Below are 22,182 nucleotides of genomic sequence, written 5' to 3' on the forward strand. Positions count from 1 at the left end.
GTGGTTCATCAGCAACGGAACTCCGAGCATGCCTCAATGAAGACTTGTATCACGTAAATCTCTGGTTGACAGAGACTAGCCTTGTTTTGAACACAGCTAAAACTAAATATATGATAATGGGAACACCTCAGAAGTTGGGTAATGTTCACAAATCTTTTGAACTTATTGTAGAAAACACTATACTGGAAAGAGTAACCTCCTATAAATATCTTGGTGTATTCCTAGATCAATTCCTAGTATGAAATAATCATTTTGATTACATTAACAAGATAGGATCTAAAATATCACTTCTCAGTAGGCTTAGGCCTTTTCTTTCTTACATGCTCCAAAGTACTTGCTAATGCCTAATTATGCCACATTTTGATTACTGTAGTCCGACTTGATCCAATTGTAATTTGAATGGAAAAGACACAATTGTCAAACAACAAAAAAGAATGGCTCGAATTATCTTACAAGCTGATACTATAGGACCCCAACTGTAGAAGTGCTGCAGAAGTTAGGATGGGTTTCATTAGAGGAGAGATGGAAATTCCAAATAATCAAGCTTGTTTACAATGCCCTAAATGGTAGTTGCCCACAATATATTTCAGATTTGTTCATTCAATTATAAAACACCCACTCATACCCCAGGGGGGGGGGGGGGCAGTTAAATGTATTGCTGTACACACGCGTGGCCAAATTATTTCCAAACACCCCCTTAATGACTTTCTGTGTGTGCAAAATAACCCCCTAAATAAGTTTTTCGCAGGCTTTATTTACATATTTTGGCCCCTAAACAAGTTGTCGCCAGATAATGATCGCGGGGAAAAAGCTTGGGAAAGAAAAAACATACCCTAAACACGTTTGGCTAGTCTTGAAATAAAAAGCTTTGGAAAAAAACATACCCTAAATATGTTTGACCCTGCGATTGAGCATTGACCGTTCTTTCAAAACTATAACGAGTGCATGCGCGGCCCGTGGCCAAAATTGAAAAAAAACACCCCTTTAAACGCGTTATTTTGGTCATGCGACCGTACCAGAAATGCTGATAGTTATGGGATCATAATATAAAAGTGTAAAACAGAGAAGGGAAAGAAAAGGATTTCAGTACACGGTTCAATTCTGTGGAATAATACTCCATCTGCAGTAAGAAGGGCTGCAACCTTGCAATCATTTACTTCATCCTATTGGAGAAACCGTAGATCTTAACCCAGGTTTTAAGACACAACTCGTTAAATTTTATTCTGTTTGTATCGTTCTAATTTTGTTGTCCTTTGCTTTTTTTCTTTTGTGTTTAAATGTAGCAGGGCCCTCTGGGAGAACAGTGTAAGTCACTGATGAGGCTACCCTGGATAAACAAGACTTTACAATAATAATAATAATTTCAGCCCAGTTGACACTGTAGTGAATTATATTGGTGACATAAATTGAGGAAACAGAATTGATATTGATGAAGAAATGTCAGAGAAGCATTTTTTGTGATTTATGAATAAATTTTGTATAAATAAGCATTAATCATTTCCTAATCCAACTTTCTAAATTCTGTGTAGAAACTTGATGAACCTCATGTATCTCTCAGATGGAACAAAAAAATCCAAAATCAGTCAACAAATAAATAAGCATTTATTTGTGATTATGAATAAATTTTCGCATAAATTAGTGTAACTAATTTTCTAGTAAAAATGTCAAAATTTTGTGTACAAGTTTAGTGAACCTCATGCGGCTCTACCACATGGAAGTAAAAAATATCAAAATGATCGGTCAACAAATAAAAGAGACATTTTCTGTGATTTATGAATAAATTTTGCAAAAATTAGCAGAAATCACTTTCTACTCAAAATTTCAAAACTTGTGAACCTCATGAAGCTCTATCAGATGGAAGAAAAAAAATCAATATCGGTCAAAGTACATATCAAGAAGCAGCATTTTATGTGAATTTTGAAAACGCAACAATCAGCATAAACATTTTTCTGGTCAAAATTTCAAAATTCTGTTAAGTTTGATGAACCCCATGAAGCTGTACCAGATGGAAGCAAAAAAATCAAAATCAGTCATCAAATAAAGTAGCATTTTTTCGTGAATATTGAAAAAAAAAGTGCGCATAAATTAGCATATTTAATGAGTTTCAGAATTCTGTGTAGAAGTTTTGAATCCCCCACCAAGTGCTATCATTTAAAGCAAACAGAATTGAAATCGGACTTGAAATCACGAAGAAGCATCTTGGAATTGTGGACGGATGACAGATGTACACCACGCCACGGCATAAGCTCATCTGGCCCTCCGGGCTGGATGAGCCAACAAAATTGTTTATATTTTATTTATATATTAATTATGCAAATAAGCATATGAAATTTGCCCTAGATGTTTTTGCCTTAACTCATTTTACATAGCAAGTAGATTTTTGGGGGTGAAAATATAAATTCTTACATTTCCATCAAATATTTACAAAAAAATTGCCAAAATATAATTAATTTCCGATGTACTTTGTTTTAATTCTGATGTATTTCATAAATTCTTAGTTTTTCAAACCCATTTTTATTAACTTTTTTGAGACCCTTTTGCAATCATTAACGGCATAAAATAAATCCATTTAACCCTAAAAGGACTGGGGGGCCATGATGGCCCCCCCTCAACGCTTCACGCGATATTTCTGAAACTACATTTTTTCTTCACTTAAAATTATACATCCACAGGTACAAATTTCAGTATTTAGAGGGATGAAAAAGTATTGGGGTAGAAATAGAGTAAATTAACTGCAAGAGTCTAAAGAGACATTGTGTGTATTGGGAACAAAAAATTAATGTTATAAAACCTGCAGTTATTATTAGGCAACGGTTTAAAATAGGGGGGGAAAGGGTTTGCACCTCTGCATCCTTCTCATAGCAAGGTTTCTCAGTCTCGCTGCACAAGCGCAGAAAGTTACATGGCGAGTGGGGTATGGGCGAGATGTCTCAAAATCAACACCATGTGCATAGTCAATCGGATGTGATCTCGTCTCCGACAAGCCATGCCTGAAAACATCATTCCATCTACATTTGAAATGGATGGTCAATATTGACCAAAGAGTCGACAGGTTATAAGGAGACAATTATGATTCCTTTTCTTTTCACTTATGGAGGTAAAGTGGCAGTGGTTCTTATAGTCTATAATGTCCCATCTTTCCTGCCTTGGCTATCGGCTCGGAAAAAAATCCCCCGGACTTGCCCATGTCCTAGCCTGGGGATCATTTCTTCAACATTTTCGTCTGACATCTGTCCCTGATTTTGATTGGCTGAGAAGCAGTGTTACTACGGTAACTGTCTGATAAAACGTAGTCCAGTCCTTTCATGAAAGGCTCCAAAGATCTTGCTCGACTCCCAACATTTATTGACAGCCCAAAGCTGCCTTTCATACACATGTACATGGTAAAAATGTCAACCTCACACACGGGTAAAAAACGGGAGAAACGCACAGCATACAAGTATCATGCTTCCACACCAATCACACTGGGGCAACACATAAAAATAAGACAGGAACACATATAATCTTGATTTTTTACATTTTTTATTTTGCACGGTTCTTGCAAAGTGACATAGCTCGCTCACCGATGTATGGCAAACGGTAATTGGACAAGTTTCTGTGAACAATGGCGGTTGGCGGTGAATGGTCAAGACTCTTTTCTCAGAAATGGTTTGGAATGGGACGACTGTGGGGTGTGTTCTCTGATGTTGAGTTGTGTGTCTAGACGCTTTCTTGTACAGGGGGTTCGTAGCCGTCCGGCCTGTCGACCTGGGCGCCTGTGTCGTCAGTTGTGGTGGTCTTTCCGGTACCTGATCCCTCACCGTGGAGCTCCATAAGACGGGATACTGTAATCATTTAAAATAAATACAAACATTTTGATTAAGCTGGAGTACACAACAAATATATGTAGTCAATCTTACCAGGGGCCTGTAACACAAAGCTTAGCAATGATTGTATAACATTTTTTCCACGATTGATTGCATTGACTACAATGTAGGATCGATCATGAAAATCAAGAGTACGATTAATCGCTAACCTTTGTGTTACGGGACCCAGGTCTTAAATTCTGTTAATTGGGGCAAGGCACAGTTTTATATATTATAACCACAAATTGGAAAAATTAAAAAGGGCACAAAATTATCCAAGGGCAAAGGGAGTGGCAAGGGGGGGGGGGGGATACACACCATTTTCCACAATTATTTTATATAAACACTTGAAGTTGGTTAAAGGGGAATCCAGCCTTGGCCATAAAATGTTGTGTTGGGAAGAAGAAAAATAAATTAAACAGAATGGTGAAAGTTTGAAAGAAATCGGACAAGCGAGAAGAAAGTTATAGCTGCTTTAAAATTGAGATCACTAATACTACGTAGATTTCAAATTGGCAACTGAGTAAATAAATTATGACAAGGGGCAAGGACAACTTTCCCCTAGGCCATGTACTTTATTATCAGGGATTTGTGGTTTTCTCCCAAGTACCCATTCCCCTGGGGCAGTAATCTAACTACAACCCAGGTAGTATATTGTTTTATGTCCTCATGAAAGAAAAATATAATTTGAAATAAAACTTTTGGAAAAAATTACATTTTAGCCATAATGTGTATTGGAGTACATGGAAGAGTAGTCCTTGCCTTACATCACTATGACATCCCATATGCGGCCAATTTGAAGTCTCCATGGGTATAGTGATTACCAATATTTACAACTTTTAAAAATTCATAACTCTCTTGTTGTTTGTCCAATATTGTTCAAACTTTCACCTATCAACTTGTCTGATTTTTCTTTTCCTTATAAAAACAAGTTTTTATTTGGGTTGGATTCCCCTTTAATCTGCCAGTATTTCTGACCCTTCAACACCAAAACAAACGTATGGGACCTAGCTTGCAATTTTCTATTGAAAATGAAGAGAACGGAAGGAAAGCAAGGGTCTTACCGTCAAACTTGGGCTTCCTGAGAACCTTGACCTTGCGGATGTGGACATCATGGAGAGGGTAGATTCGGTGACAGGCCTTCTCAATGTCCCTAGCAATGCTGTCTGGGATCCTAAAAATAGATATAGGACAATGGTCACTCACTGGACAAATCTATTCTTGAAATGGATTTTGTGAACTTGTTGGGTGCCATTTAGCCTTTTATTACATGCCATCCTCATACTTTCATACCTACTGATTTCTTGCATGCCTGGGGCACGGGTACCAGTGATTCGTCAATAGGCCTTCCCCTGTTCCCTTGTGATTATGGCAACTTTCCCATTAACTAACATGGAAACCCTGATTTTCATTGTTTCTGATACCATAATAATAATAATAATAATAATACAGGTATATTTACCCAGGGAAGCCGCTTCAGTTCCGAAAACTGTTCTCCCAGCGGGCCCTGCTATTATTATTACCCCGGCTTTAGCTGGGCTGCCTAGGCGCTCAAAGCATTCAAGGAATTTCTTCCTACCGGGTACCCATTCATCTCACCTGGTAGTTTCTATAATGGCAAAGCTACCAAGAATGTATTTTTTCTACCAAAGAGGTCCAAGAACTTAATTTCACTTACAATACTAAAAAGAATATCGACTTACAGTTTGTTGACGACTTCCTTGAGGTCGTTGGCTGTGCACTCACGGGCCATGATCTCAACCATCTTCCTGCGGATAGCACGCACCTGGGTGCTCTGGGCATATGAGGTCTTCTTGATCTGGTTCTGCCTGCGCTTGGTGAACCCGATGCAGAAGAGACGGAGGAGGTAGCCGTCTGTGGTACGCACATCCACATTGGCATCAATCAGAGTCTGTTGGAAAATGACGAAACAGAAATTTAATATTACTCAAGTAGTTACTACAAAGGTAACACGTTCATCCATTAACTTACATATATGAAAGGCTGGAATTCCCTCACATCCTCCACCAGAAATCAAGATCACTACAAAGCACCTTCTCTCCACACCGACAACAGCACACTCCCTGCCCGGTTGAATCCCACTGTTGGACCATGGAATTATAAAACACAGGAGACCCTTTTTCCAAGTCCTCTGTTAATCCTTTGTTATCGCTTCCTTCTGGCGAAGGAACGATATCTAACATCAATTGGTGAGCCGCCAGGCGAAAGTAAGAGCCCGCTTACGTAACGCGATAAGCCCGCTCGTAAAATCTGAGGTCAGTGATTTTTTGAAGGTCCCTGCGAGGCACCGCCATAAACAACGTTCTTCCACATAACTTCCCTTCAGCTCTGTTTTTTTTCAAAATCGAAACACGATTTGCTGTTCTTCCAACATCCATATCTCTTTGTACGGATTCCTGATGTACGTCTTTGATGTATGGTTGAACTTCTGAGATGATCCCCTTTGCATACATACCAAATACGTTACTATCTGATTCAACCCAGCCACAGTACGTACATAGAAAATTGGATCTTAGTCATTTATGTATGTCTGTCTTTCTTGCTTAATTAAAACCTTTTCCTGTACGCTCCCGTCTTAGAAATTACAATGACGGGAAAAAACATACTTCAAACTTGATTTCAATGCTAAGATCATTTGTTCGGTCGCGTTCGCCTTGAAAATATGACGAATCTACGGGGCATTTCTACAGCGATTGTTGCATCGTCGAGTATCCTCCAGTGCCCCACGTACTCCTATTTGTGTAAGTTGAAGGTGAGTACATGCCAGAGCTCCGAGCTCGCGCGCTCAGCTCATTCACACTGTACATGCCTCAGCTCCGGACCGTTTCGGAAAAATATTAGAATTAACGCATTTGAAGAGATACATCTATTATTATTATTATTATTACTTATTATTTGTACTGCGCTTTTCCCATTAGGCCCAAAGCGCTTACAATGAATTAATTAAATGTAATATTTTAAAAACTACAAAGTACGAAAGAGATGAGTTTTTAATGACTTTTTGAAAATTGCTAATGTTGGAGACTGTCTAATTATTAGTGGCAGGTCGTTCCAGGATTTTGAAGCCGACACTGTAAAAGTTCTGTCACCAGCTAATGTACGAGTTAATGAATATGTGAGGCGAAGGTGATCACTGGCCGACCTAAGTGCTCTAGTTGGTGTATACAGATTCAAGCAGTTACTTAAATACTGTGGAGCCTGTTTATTCAGTGTTTTGTAGACAAACAAGAGTAATTTGAACGTAATTCTCTGTTTAAAAGGAAGCCAGTGAAGAGAATTAAAGAGTGGTTGGGAAGGATGATCTCGGGAAACCTGTAAAATTAATCGTGCTGCCCAATTTTTTAGTCGTTGAATACGAATTAATTGATTAGAGGGAATTGTAGAAAGGAGCCCATTGCAATAATCAATACGAGACAGAACCAATGAACGAACAGCATTGTGACATGCAGACTGGTCAATGAACCTTCTGATTCTAGAAATGTTCCTTAAATAAAAAGTGACTGTGCTACAGATATGAGAGATATGGTACGACATTAACATGCGGGAATCAAATATGACACCAAGGTTTCTTATTTTTTCTGATGGTCTAAAAAGTGTACCATCAACATCAAGTTGAACATTTGGAAGATTGCGCAAGTTATAAGTAGAGGCCGCAACAAAAAATTCAGTTTTTTTGTCATTTAATTTTAGCTTATTCACTATCATCCACTGTCTTATATCTGATATACAATTCTGGAGTTTAACCAGTGCATTATTGAGAGCTCCAGACCAAACTTTTACGATATTTTGTTATGATCTGTAAAATTTATTCATATTAATATTATCCATTGGGTCCCAATATCAGCGTTTTAAATTGCATTCGATCAACTTTCCCTATCTGATTAAGGGCTGATTTACGAGTGGTCTGCGCCTGTAAGTGCCGTGATAGACCACCCTGCTGTGAGGGGATGAGCGGTGCCGCGCATGGGGCAAAGCGTTCGAGAGAGTCAGACCTCCTTCTGTAATAGCTCTATGGTTGGACACTGGGCAGTACAGCAAAAAAAAGAGGCAGCACCGGATGAGTAGAACTTGAAAATTTGTAAGACTGGGAAAGTATGTGTATGGATGTAATATTCCTGCTGTGGACTGAATTTGTGAGAATATAGTCATTCAACAGTCTAGTTCAAATATTAAGGATATGACAATCTTTTGATTTTCATCAAGTTTAGCCTCTTTAACATTTTGTGAAAAGAGTGATGATTTACAAATATATCTCTTTATTTTGTATCACATCGAATAGTCATACCTGCCAACATTTAGTGATGAAAAATATTGACAACCAATGGCTAGGGGTCCAGGTACAAAGTGCCATGTGGGGGCCAAGAAAGCAGTGCCCACTGGAGCTCCTGGATTTTAGCAACTTTATCCCTATAAGGACTGGGCTATTTGAGATGCATTGAGGACTGGGGGGCATGAATGGGTCTATGGCAATTTCTCTGAGATTTTTTTCCTCACATGAAATTTCAGAAACCAGGACAGTTGGCAGGTCTACAGTCTGAACTGAGAACAGAGGGAGAGCCTTTCTACACAGCTTGCCTCTAACACAAAATCAAATCACTTCAGTCATCTCTTGACAAGGGGAATGCAATTTCTTTTTTTTTACAAACCTGCCACTTCTTGACCATGGAGCAGTACTTGTCCCTTGTCAGGTTCATTCCATGGAAGTTGGTAAGGCAGTTGCGCCCGCGTACGTCTTCCACCATCAGCCTAAACTTGCGGAAAGCAACCTCGTCATTCTGCAGATCAGCAAGGGAGACCTCAAACACGCGTCCCTTCAGACCATCAGAGGCGATTTCTAGTAAAGTGACAGATAATAAAACTTTGGTTAACAGTAAGCAATGAAAAATTAAATAGGATTTCACAAGTATCACGAATATAATTTTTTTTCTAATATACTGATTTATATACATATTACATTAAAAACTATGTGCACATATTCTCCTGTGCTAGAAGAGCTCCTGAATTGCTTGGAAAACAAAAGAATCATTATAATGCTAATAAACAACACATCAAAATCATTTGTTTATAGACTAATAAAAATAGCTCTTCTTTCGTCCTACACAGAAAGAAAACTTAATGAAACTAATGAGATGGGATTAAACATAACTTATCAATTTATCAAAATTCACAGCATGATCATCAACATGTTTAATTGATTGCCTCCATAACGAACAAGTTACAGGAAGTTAAAATTAGCATTTCAAACACACCTATTGATCAAGGTCAAAGAAGCATATATGCATCTTAGAATGGACCCAATAGCAGTCAAGCAAAGAATGACCATTTGGTTTAATCCCATCTCATTTACATTGGTCTTTCTTTTGCCATTTTGTGACTTTGGCTTCCGGAACCAATTGATTTGAGGGGCTACAGCCTGTTATTAAACCAATCTCTTGTGCTTAGTAAAGATTATTGAAGCTAGCCTGTGTCAACATTTTGTTCATTTTGACCAAGTGGAATTCGTGTAGTGTGCTTGTAAAACACATCCATGTAAAGTCCGACCTCTCTTATCCGGATCTCTCCATTATCTGGCGCACACTTTCAACTTTTTCAATTCAATCTAGTACATGGGGAAATGAGATTTCAATCTAAAACTAAATCCTACGCAAACTCACTTTGATTACATATATTTTCCAATATAGTCTACCTACAACCACATTATTTTTCATGAAAAAATCTCATCTAAATCACCGAAAGAACTTAGACAGGATAGTTTTCCAGTAAATCAGGGCGCAGCGCACACATTTCATCACGTTCTCTCCCCCCCCCCCCCCCGGGGGAAAAAAAAACACGTCTCGCTAGCTAGCGCTAGGCCTCAATACAAACAGCGCCATCTATCATGTTTGAGCCTACAGTGAGTATAACAATGGCTGACATTTACTTACTTGTTCCCTGGGTCCTGGTGACAAGGGTCTTGCCGATGTTACGGATGTTGAACATGGCCGGAGCTTTCACATCATACCATTCCTTCTTGGTGAATGGATCCAGACTGTGCACAAAAGAAAGTAATTGAAAAAAAATACATTCACTTACCAGGCAAAATTATATTTTCGGGGGCTAACTTTTACAACCTTAAAATAAAAAATCACCACCACCAAATCACCTACTGCCCAAGTACAGTTTTTTCCAGTAAATAAACCACATTTTCTCCCCCTCTTTATCATCTTGAAAAGTCGGGTGCGGTTTATTCAAATAAACATTAATTTCTCATTAGTGAGCTAACTAAACTTCTTCATTGTTGAACGTTCAAGAACCAAGAAACATATATCAAAATATTCAATATAACTATTTGTTGGTTACTAAAACAGAGAGCAGATCTATATTTTGCAAAGCTACGAACCCCCTGTGCAAGAAAGCGTCTAGACACACAACTCCACATCAGAGAACACACCCCACAGTCGTCCCATTCCAAACCATTTCACAAAGGAACTATACTCTTGTGTGAAGAGAAAACAGTCTTGACCATTCACCGCCAACCGCCATTGTTCATAAATTCTCATCATAGCCAACGTACATGTTCCACCTCTACACACAGACATTCACACACCAAGTCGAAGTCATGCGGGCTCCCATTCACTCATGTGTTTTAAAACTCCCCGCTTGTGCTCACGTGGACGGCTTGCCGCGAATTTGCATATGATGCAAATTAATTTGGGATTTACGCGCTCTACGTATGGCTTCGTTGTCAAGAAAATAGACGCGTACGCCATGCCTCTAGATTTCGCTTGTCTGCACAAAGGTATTTCCAAATTGATTTTGCATTGTGATCTTGTGTAATCAGCCCAAAACTGAGTGCACCATCGAAATCAGCGACCCCAGAAATACTTCAGTCCAGCTGGACAAGTTTGTAGCACCCTCGATCGCTGTGCTGTCGCAAGGGTAAGCAGCAATTTCGTATTATCTTTATTTCATAATATAAAAGAGAACTTGTCCTTAAAAGCATATTATAGGAAATTTAATTCCCTTTCGAACCATATCATTATCATTTTTATTTAAAAAAAATGATCAGATCACAATTTTCAGAGCTTTCAAAGGGGACCTTGTATTCAAAAAGTGTGTGCCATTTTCGCTTCAGTACACGACACGCAATGACATGCGTGTATTATGGCCAGAGAGCTCCCGCAGCTATCACTGAGGCTATAGTTTGATCGTCCAGACACCCTACTGTGCAATCATGACACAAAGATTGTTCTATAAATACACATTCAAGTACCGTATACAAAATAATTTCAATACGAAGAAATCAGACTTTTCAAATTGAAAAAGCCTGGATTTTGAGTGACACTACACAAAAGTAACATATGGAGTTGTATGGCTTCCCGAAAGCCGATTCCGCGTTTGCTCCCTTTTCATTCCCTTGATCCTTTGAGGTGACATACGCACTAACGGCTAACGCGACAAACGCTATTTGCGATAAGGTCTAACGACAAGGTTATAGCGATTGGCGGACAGTCTGCAGAACTAGCTAACTGCCCTTTAGCGATGCATTGCGGTTCTGATTAGCAATAGTCTAGGCCTATACCTTATTGGGAATGTTGGGACAATTTAATTTATGAAGTGCGCCCCCAACGTCAGGACATTACTTTCACTGCACTGCAAAAATGCAGACAAAAAACCCTTTCAAGATTCACACAAACCGACTCACATTTCACTTATATTTCTTCCTTACGTTACACCATGTACACTGTTTCACGCTTAGACAAATACATCAATTTCGCTCTGCACTTCTCACGCAAAGACCATGATGCGGGCAGTTTTGTTCTAGGAAAATTTAGACACCGTGCGAGCGTGTCACAGTCACTCGCGTGCGATATATGCATTGACGACACACGTATTCCACAGCCACAGCTGTGCCCCGCAAACCTGTCGGGCACTGCCTACAAAATCCACAAAAATCTACACAATCCGTCAATTTCTTTAAAATAAAGTATATAATTCTTAAAGATAAATATATGGGTATTGTTTCCAAAATGATGATATATTCTTACACTTTTTTCTTGGAACCTTTTTTGCCTCCTTTCGAGAGGCGTTTATTCTTGCCCACCGCCATAGTTAGGGAGCTTATCAAAGAGGAAGTAGCCTGCGAAATGCATATTGGGATATGGCTTTTAATGCTGTTCGTTCAAAATCGGGAATGTGACAAATTCCGTTCCCCATCTCAGGACTAGGCTTTCTGTATGCAAAACATTAATAGATTTATTGAATAAGTTCAGATTGCTTTCTTTTTTAAATAGAAATATACAACTTAATAAATTATACAATTCATCTTCATTCTACGCAATTTACCACTGGCCAGGAGGACATGAAATATAATGAAATGTATCAAGCAGACGACGCATATTAATTGCAACATATTTTTCTTGAAAGAAAGAAAGAAAGAAGGGAAGAAAGAAAGAAAGAAAGAAAGATAGATAGATTGATAGATATAGCTATAGATAGATAAAAATAGATAGATAAATAAATAATTAAAAAGGAAGGAAGAAAGAAAGAAAGAAAGAAAGAAAAAAGAAATACTGAGAAAGATAGATATTTAGACAGAATCGAGAGAAAAGAAAGAGAAAAAAGAAAAAAGAAAGAATGAAAGAAATAAAGAAAAATACTTTATTATTTATTTTCAAATGAAAATTTTATCTTTGCAAATATCATAGTCACAAACTTCAAATGAATAGATTGACATGGATAAAAAAATATATTTATTATCGAAATAGATAAATAAACGAAAAGAAAAATATAAGACCTGCATGGCAGGGGCTGCGGAACCGGGGGGGGGGGGCTTCAGCCCCCCCACTTTTTTCCAAAACCGTGTACAAAAACGTAAAAAATTACCATATGATTGTGATTTTTAGCATGGTCAGCCCCCCCACTTTGAAAACCGTTCCACGGCCCCTGCATGGGGCCTATCAACAAAGAAAAAAAGAGACACAAACTGGAGTATTTTAGCATTAGGAGCTTGGATTTTAAGAAAAAGAATGAAAACAGTGACGGGAAAGAATGAAAATGCCCGGGTAAAAATGACAAAATAGGAAAGAAAATCGGACGGGTGTCAAGCCTGAGACAATGCAATCAAGGCCCTTTATATAACTAGATCGAAAGTACAATATCAATTTATTTCGGGTGAAAAAAAATGAAAGAAATTAAGATCGAGAGGCTCAATTAAAGAGAGATAAGGAAGAACCGTAAGAAAGAAAATTTTAAAAAAGAGGCCGCCGGGCTTTTAAAAATGTATAGTCTAGCTCCGGCCGGCTTAAAGGGATTGGCCGGGCTGAAAATATTGATATCTACCCTGATAGCAGACACGGTCGTAATGACGTCATTAACTGATCGTAAAGTGGTAATACTCGTCATGTCGTCGTATTTATGACGTTCTTACGACGTTATTTTGACGACTTAGAATGGCAACTTTCATTTGCATTTTTATTTGACCAGATTATGACGTGATTTCGACGTCATTTACTGACCAATTTACGACAAGTAAATTTGCTCGCTTATATGACCAGATTATGATGTGATTACGACGTCATTTACTGACCAATTTACGACAAGTAAATTTGCTTTCTTATATGACCAGATTATTACGTGATTACGACGTCATTTATCGACCAATCTGCAACAAATGAATTTGCATTTTTATATGACCACATTATGACGTGATTATGACATCATTTATTTACCAAACAACGACAAAGAAATTTGCGTTTTCATATGACCACATTACGACGTGATTATGACATCAAATTTTACCAATCAACGACGAGGAAATTTACAAGTTTAATTTCAAAGCCACATACTATTTTGCCATTTTGTCAACCTTGCCATGTTAGCAAGGCTATTTCTACTTATAAAAGGAAAAGTAAAACTAAAAAAAAATAGTACAGAATTTTTTTTATTTTAGGTAATTAAGTATATAATTCTTCAAAGAAAAAAAGTTTCAAAAGCAGTGGCAAAAATAATCAACCAAACCAAACCAAACAAGAGGAAGCTTTATATGTCAAAGAAGTTTGTATCTATTTTAAAACTTTTTTTTCGCAAGTGGTGTCATGCCCCGGTGTCATGCAAACCCCCTATCTAGTTAGCTCACACCCCCCCTCCCCCATGCACGCCCCCCGGGCTCACCCCCTATAAAAAATTCATGATCCGCAGAATTAATTCGCCGCCGGGCGTCGAGCCTGCGCATGCGCGCTGCACTGCATGCAACTGGCGCAGTCGCAACGTTTAATTTGAAAAAGGAATGCGCCCGTTTTTCGCCGTTAAATGTTGCAGCCCTAATTTTGGATCGAGAATTAAGTGCGACGAAGATGGCCGTTAATAATAGTTCTACTACTTTAAGAACACGGTTCACGGTTTGGATAACGACTTCGAAGGCATTCGCAGGAGACCAAACAGTAAGTTAGATAACCATCTTCTAAGATTTTCTTTTCGGAGCGCGGCTTGCCTTTGGCTTTAGATTTCGTGCACTGACACTGCCCGGCCGGGGTGGCTGCCCCGACCGCCGGCATGCTGAATTGGACAGGCTGCGCTGGTGGGCTCAGGGCCCAAGTACAGTCTGCACAGACACAGTGCACACTGTTGTAGTAAGTCACCCCACCCGGCCCCCATATACCGTATACCGACCAGAACTCGAACACCTGGCTCAACTGCCAGCGGCTGCGTCAGTGCGCCTTTCATTGCCAGCGCAAACGCGTATCGGGGAATGACAATACGCAACGGGGCTACTGCCGGGTAGGCCACGATCGTGCCTTTGCAAACATGCGCGATAAGCATCGAAAACGATAATTAAACTTGGCAAAAACTAGTCTTTTTACTTCACAATTTGAGTAGCGGTTGATCTTATTCACGATTTTCTACGGGGTGCCCGTAATCAGTATTTTTACGGAAATTTCACCTTTTTAATAAAATTGGAAGAAGTTGACCAAAAAATATACAATATTCCGAAAGTGCTTCTTACGTCGGCTCGGTGTTCTTCAGGGCATCTCGTAATTACGGATAATTTTCGTTTCAGAAGGGGAAAAAGATGACACCAACATGACAATTTTTTCATGCCAGAACTCGAACACCCCGATTTATTGATATTTGCACTTCAACACGTAATTAATTAATGGTAGACTAGTCTTTATCAAGCATTAATTATGATCTCTTTTCTTTTGATATCAATTTGTTTTCTTTTATTTTTTGACCAAATGCTTTTTTCTTGTGTGTTAATTTGCCCATTATAATACACATATTTTATTATTTATTTAGTCTTTTTTTTTTTGGGGGGGGGGTGGCAAATACTAAGGATTTAAAATGACCTTACATTTTGGGTGAACCCCCCCTTTTTTTTTGCTTGTAAAATTTTTCTGTTAAAATAACATTACATTTTGGGTGATAACACTTTTTTTTTTTGCTTGCCATTTTTTTTTAAATGACCTTACATTATACTTTTGGTGATGACCTTTTTTTTTGGGGGGGGGGTTGTTAATTTTTTTTTGGGGGGGGGTTAAAAAGGCCTTACATTTAGGGTGATAACCTTTTTTTTTCTTTGCTTGTCATTTTTTTAATGACCTTACATTATATTTTGGGGGATTTTTTTTTTTTTTTGGGGGGGGGGTTGTTAATTTTTGGGGGGTTAAAAAGACCTAACATTTTGGGTGATAACCTTTTTTTTGGGGGGGGGGTCAGGTCCCCCTACCTTTGGGGACAGATTTACGCCCATGTCAAATCTTTCTGTTAAAAGTACCTTAATTACATTTTGAGTGATCTTTTTTTTTTTTTTGCTTGCCATTTTTTTTAAAATGACCTTACATTATACTTTTGGTGATAACCTTTTTTTTTTTGGGGGGGGGGGTTGTTAAATTTTTTGTTGGGGGGGGGGTTGTTAAATTTTTTGTTGGGGGGGTTAAAAAGACCTTACATTTTGGGTGATAACCTTTTTTTTCTTTGCTTGTCATTTTTTTTAATGACCTTACATTATATTTTGGGTGATTTTTTTTTGGGGGGGTTGTTAATTTTTTTTTTTTTGGGGGGGGTCAGGTCCCCCTACCTTTGGGGACAGATTTACGCCCGTGGGAGGGTTTCCTTTTTATTATAATTTTTCAACCGTTTCCTTTTATTTATTTTTGTATAGATCGGGTGATTTTTTATCCTTCATATACAGACCTTTTTGGTCAGAATACCCCTATTTTTCATTTTTAATATTTCTTTATTGGGCGATTCTCCCTAATATTAAATTATTTTGATCCAATATCTAATTTTGGTCATATATCGAGAACCACCCCACGGATCCTTGAGACCTTGACTATGATTGATATATAATTTCATCTACATGTTGCTATTGTTGTCATCATTATCATTGTGACATTACTTTTGTCATTACTATATATTAAAATTATAATCATTATCTCGAACATTCTTACCTTTTTCTGTGATGGTATGGCCAGGACCGAATCCATTTTTTTCTTTCTCTACATTCTAGGCTGGGTATTTTGCTCACTGTGGGCATGCAGGCTATGTATGAACAGTATATCCAGGTTTGTATGCAACGGCAGCACCAAGATTTTGACTAGGAGGCAAGTGGGGGGGGGGGGGTTGGTTTCAAAGATATATTTGGGGCCAAGTTTGGCAAAAGCACATTACAATTTACTAAACACGTTTTTCCAGGTTTATTTATTTTAAATTATCAGGGGACAACTGGGGAATGCCCCATAATGCCACCCCCCTTGCAACCACTTTTAATTTGTATGCCATGGACAATGCCCTATTTTGATGGAATGAAGATTTTAATATTAACTATTTCTAAAAATTACAGGACTAATAACTCAACTAATACATGTTCTCTTAAGCTCCTTTTCTTATTTCCCTTTTTTTCCTCATTTTATCCCTTTATTCTATCAGGGGGTAATTGTTATTTTCACAGCCACGACTCATTGAACCCCCCCCCCCCCCCCCGTTGTATACTTTCCTGCACTTTTATAACATGATATTCTCTCTTTCTCTCCTATACTATAGAGGTGGATTTATTGTCATATTTACAAGAAGATCTGTAGGCCTACCAAGTCCATAAAGATGTCTTCTGTGGATAGGCTATACCTAGCCATCAATGTTCTATGCGGTTATACATATACTTTGAAATGTAGAAAAAGATGCTTTTACTGTTAATATGGAAAGTTTATTTGTTTTTAATGAACAGTTTCACAGTGATCATATGATTAATAATGCTTTCACTGTTTCACAACTGAGACTGATTGAAAGATGAACGCAAAAGATTTTGAATTGAAAAAGACTACATCATTCATACTCATTGTGCTTTTTATTGCATAGTATATAAGCGATACAATTATGATTTTGATTTTGCTAATCCATAAATGATTGGTCTCAAAATAAATATGTTTCATTTATGATTACAGCATTTCATCATTGTAGAAATATTTATTCTGCTTAATTAATAAGTATAAGATACAGAATGGATCAAGAATAAAAATAAGGGCTGCAGTGATCAAGGAAAAAAAATGTCTACTGAAATGATGCATGACAGGCAATAATTTTCCTGGTATCGCATCGCAATTTGCTCCACACTTTTTAAAGACTGCTACGCATAAATTCTTTCGTAAAGCATATTTTTACATATAGGACTGTACATTACTTAGTTGAGAGCTAAATTATGACCAAAATGCTATTCGAATATGTAAGCAAAATTATTCCCTGCATGATATAACAATTACTTTTATTTGGTTGTCTCATCTTTCTTTCTTTAAAAAAAATGATTGACAGTCTATGATCACTAAAAACAATTTTTAAATCTCATTTTGGGACATGATAAATGTCTTTGTGTTATTATATTATAATTAATGCATTAATGCTCATAAGTAATTTATTGAAGTTGATGAAACCATTAAAAGTGCTTTATGAATATATTTTATGATTTTTTTATATTTATAATTCATTTATTCATTTTTATTTTTATTTATTTATTTATTTAAGTTGATAAAACAAATAAAAATTACTTATGATCTTTTTCAATTTTGTGTATTTATTTATTCATTTTTTTATTTACTATTACATGTATTTTTTATTTAGTTATTGTATTTATTGTATAGTTTCTGTTATGTTTTTGGAGATAAAGGAATCGATAATAAGGCAAGAGTGATCGATATATATATCATCAGTAAGTTATATTTTATTATGCAATCGGAATTGAGCGCCCATGCAGAGTGTGCTAAGGTAAGTGGTAAACTTCTATTTCGCACTTCTTTAGATGAACCAAGAAACCTGCAATAAAACACAGAAATCAAGTACCGGTAAGTGATATATGGAAATCAATAAATCAATAATGTTAAATCTCAATATGAATATAAAAAAAAAAAACCTGAAATACTCCTACTTGCCTCAATAAAAGTAGCGAGACAACAGACATGCATTGTGGTTATATCCTCCAAAATATATTCCCTACATGAATTACTCCATGAAATAAGTTCATATACTGGCAGAGAGAAATTATACCAATGTGATAATAAGTAATAATAACACAAATGATATAGGCCCATATGAAAGAAGATGCCAATGATGGTGATGATATTGATAACATTGATTAATGACAATTATGAAAATGACAATAGATATAAAAATATAATAAATCAATAACAATATTAATAATTTTATAAGTCATAGAAGAATAGTAATTGAGAGGAATACATAAAAAAGCTATTGCAAATAAATGTATCCATTCTCATTTTTCTAAATAAACAAATTAGAAAATCTATATGCACAAAACTCAAAATAAAAGTAAGTGATATGACTGAAATTATTCTAAAATTGAAATATAAATTAAATGTAGCAGAAACTCATTCAAACAATGAAATTTATGATTTAATGTATAAATAGTTGAAGAAATTAAAAAATAACTACATGGAAATAGATAAAGAGGTGAATTAAGTCAATAAACAATGAATTAACAACAAACCAATCATTTAATTATCACAGAGCGAGGGGGATATGATCGCGCGATCATCAACAGGCAAATTGTATTGCGCCATCTGGTGTTCGAATTCTGGCATGTGGTGTACGAATTCTGGCAGGCTCGAAGCCTTCGGCGATCGCCGCGCCACCCGAAACTTTCCCCAGAAAATCCAAATCGGACGGCACCTACGGAAAGCTTAGAATTTCGGCTACATCGCAAGCCCAAGAATGTAAGCCAGAAACACCGTAAATACATTTTATGCGACCTTTATTGAAAAGGTGTACGAGTTCTGGCGGTTATACGGTAGGTCTTCCACCGGGAGATGGCGCTGGACCCCTTTTAGCAAGGCCCTATATAAACAAGGTTGCGATAACAGGGGTCAAAGGTCAAATTTGAAGGATCTCGAATAGTTCCAACCGGGCCTTTTTGTCGACTGCTACCATTGGAAATGCGTGTAAAATTTTGAATAATTTTTTATAATTATATCGGAAATCGACGTTAAGAATTTATTTTCACACTGCACATCCATATCAATATATTAGCGGCCACCTAAATTTATCAAATTTGTACAATCTTATAACAAAAATCGTGAAATATCGTTGATTTGAAAAATGGCAACCGAGTTCGTCGCAAGCCGCAAATGCTCACTGCTGCTGGTAGCGAGCGGGACGCTGCACTAATTTTCCCCGGAACTGTCGGGCTGGATGTAAGGTTCTGCTGGCCCCCACGGGTCGTTTGGAGAGCGAGAGGTGAGTATGTACCGGAATGTCATGTGGTGCCATAAATACTAGTTTCATGTCCTAAATTCTTATTGTAGATTTTTTGCCGTAGTAAATTTAGCTGAATTTGATTTTTTTTTACCAGAGCACTCAAAAACATGAATGATTTGAGCATATCTTTGTGCCTGTCTTTAGTTTGAGTTTGACTGAGTGGGCCCCTTAATCATTAATTAGGCCTAATTATTTATTTATTTTTGATTTCTGATATTTAAATAGGCCACAGGGCGGCACATATCATCAACTTGGTGGTTTTCCATGTGGCCCTATTAACAAAAAAGTACAGCAAAAAGTGTTACTAGATCTATTAATAATACCAAATAGATCTAACGTTAGATCTACAGTACATGCAGCTGCAGTGAGTTAAAATAAACATGACAAAATGTAGGCAAAAAATGTATGCGAACATGTTATAGGAAAGATGATTGGTATCCTTAATTGGGAATTATGTTCATTTAATATTAAAATCAACTATGACAATTCGAATCAATCCTGTGAATTTAGATTTTGAAGATGAAACATATATTGCCTATTAATTGATGGAAAGAGAGATAAGTGCTGTGCAGAATGCAGATATTCAATTCTACTAACCTTATTTTTATTAAGAACAAAATTAATTTCAAGAATTCAATTTATTTTGGGGGCTTGGGGCCAATGCATAAAGTGAATTTACAACCAGGACTGTACCAAATAGTGAAGTGCTTTATCCAGTTTAGATCAAAAGAACATAAAAAAAAAGAAAGTAAATAAATATTTATTCATTTCAATCACCACACAGCACAAGATTTACTAAATGAGGATAACGTTAGGTTACTTATATCATAAAATTTTACATTGGATAAGTGGTCTTGTCAGTTGTCACCAGAATAAGGCTAGTGCTAGTTTCCCCTTATATTCCTATCGCTACAGAATTTTTCATAGCGTTCTTAATATTTCTACCCTTTATGCCCTGTAAAAACATACCATGGTGTTCTTTGGATTTTATACCATTTCAATGCCTTACATACATGTACCTCGTTGCTCTCGAGATCAACATGCTTTATTTTATTTTCATATATGATACAGGCCAGGGTTATCCTTATAGTTGCCACCGTGATGTAAAACTATTCCGAAGGAAAGTGAAATACCCAAGTAGGCCTAGTACAGTACTAGACCAAAAGCTTTAGTATCTGTATTTGGTTGTTTTGCTGAACTGTGTTGGCTTCTCTCACTTAGTAAAATGTAAGAAATTGTTAAATAAATCCCTAGAAATGGTTATTCCTGTCTAGCTTAGTACCAATTTGGCTATAAACTCTTTGTTGTGTACTGGGTGAGTTCAATTCTCACGAGGCATATTCGAACATCATTGACCACCAAGTCTATGATAACCCTAAATGCTTTCATGGTGTCAGTACATGGACAAATGAGTTTAGTAATCCAGTTGGTTTGCATGTAGCTTCCCTTTTTTTTTTTAAATATTACTTTCATTTCTGCACTGCCAATACTTTGCACATTTTCTAGACCAAAAATCTTCAATCTCTGTACCATCTCAGATGTTGTTCTGGAAGTTTCCATGGCAAAAAAGAATAGTGTAGCAAAAAACATCTGAGATAGTGTAGTAGGTTTCATGGTCATCATGTATCTTTCTTGGGCAAATGTTGGTCCTGAAAAGGACCACCCAATCTTGACGTTGCGACAAGTGTGTTCTTGTCGTCCTACTCATGCCTTGTGTACTGAAAGCCCTCTCGCTCAGACAGCAAGTATTGTATGTGCTAGTCCTTACGTGGAGCCACACTTAGAACAAGTTTCATTCGGTCTGTGCCTGCAGACTAAACTAATGTGGCCATGGCACCTCCTCACCCATCCAATGCCATATAAAGTTCATATTGGCATTAAAATGTATTTGCTTAATAAAACAACCTCTTTACAACTATCTAAATTAACGCATGATCCAACTATATTATCATTACATGTACACTAAATATGAAATAAAAGAAACAATAGGTAGAGAGTGAGAGATTGACCCTCATTTTATGCTGTTGCCACCAATGAAAGTTCTTAATTTAAATTTGGAACTTAATGAGAGTCGAACTCATCCAACATTGCACAAAATGCGGTCAGAAGACAGGCGTAATGATACATGATGAAAGATTTAAAGGAGAACATTTCAAGGAAATAAGAAAGATTGACTGCACAATGTAGCCCTACATGTATGTAATATAATCACATCTTATTACAATCATGATGAAAATCAAACAATCATACTTACACAGCTTACTGGCTTATCCATTAGTTCCTCTCATCCAAAACAGATCAATCGGCAGCAATTACATGTAGGGCCTATTTTATTTTCCACAATCAAATTGAAAAAAAAAATCTACATTTAGATCTAACTTAGATAAGTTTGGTGCATCAATGATTATCTTGTCAACTAAGCACGTATTATCATTGGCTTTTGTAATTACTTAGTTATCAAACCATACATATCAACAGAGTAGAGGTCTACATGTGCATGTATGCTAAATTAGGCCTTAAAAGTTTCTTTGAAAAACTACAAAGAATTGATTTTAATTCCAAACCATTTCAAATT

The 22,182-nt window shown here is 37.0% G+C and overlaps 1 protein-coding gene across 1 annotated transcript; it reads right to left on the reverse strand.

The window, feature by feature from the left end:
- Positions 1-3,505: 3,505 nt before the first annotated feature.
- Positions 3,506-12,078, reverse strand: LOC129261997 (small ribosomal subunit protein eS1-like). Its single transcript, XM_054900023.2, has 6 exons — positions 11,894-12,078; positions 9,791-9,894; positions 8,513-8,700; positions 5,549-5,757; positions 4,910-5,019; positions 3,506-3,824 (listed from the first exon to the last, which is right to left on the reverse strand). Exons 1-6 carry the CDS (start codon positions 11,953-11,955, stop codon positions 3,700-3,702), a joined length of 798 nt encoding a protein of 265 aa, XP_054755998.1. The 5' UTR covers positions 11,956-12,078; the 3' UTR covers positions 3,506-3,699.
- Positions 12,079-22,182: the final 10,104 nt, after the last annotated feature.

This window comes from Lytechinus pictus, chromosome 5 (assembly GCF_037042905.1).
Source record: "Lytechinus pictus isolate F3 Inbred chromosome 5, Lp3.0, whole genome shotgun sequence".
Taxonomy (NCBI): Eukaryota; Metazoa; Echinodermata; class Echinoidea; order Temnopleuroida; family Toxopneustidae; genus Lytechinus; species Lytechinus pictus.

What these genes read in the sequence shown, in the direction of transcription:
- LOC129261997 (XM_054900023.2), bottom strand. Translation starts at nt 11,955, where the DNA reads ATGGCGGTGGGCAAGAATAAACGCCTCTCGAAAGGAGGCAAAAAAGGT. An exon ending in AAAGGTTCCAAGAAAAAAGT is followed by an intron (nt 9,895 to 11,893) that starts GTAAGAATATAT and finishes TTTTGTGCACAG; the next exon opens with TCTGGATCCATTCACCAAGA. An exon ending in CACCAGGACCCAGGGAACAA is followed by an intron (nt 8,701 to 9,790) that starts GTAAGTAAATGT and finishes TCACTTTACTAG; the next exon opens with AAATCGCCTCTGATGGTCTG.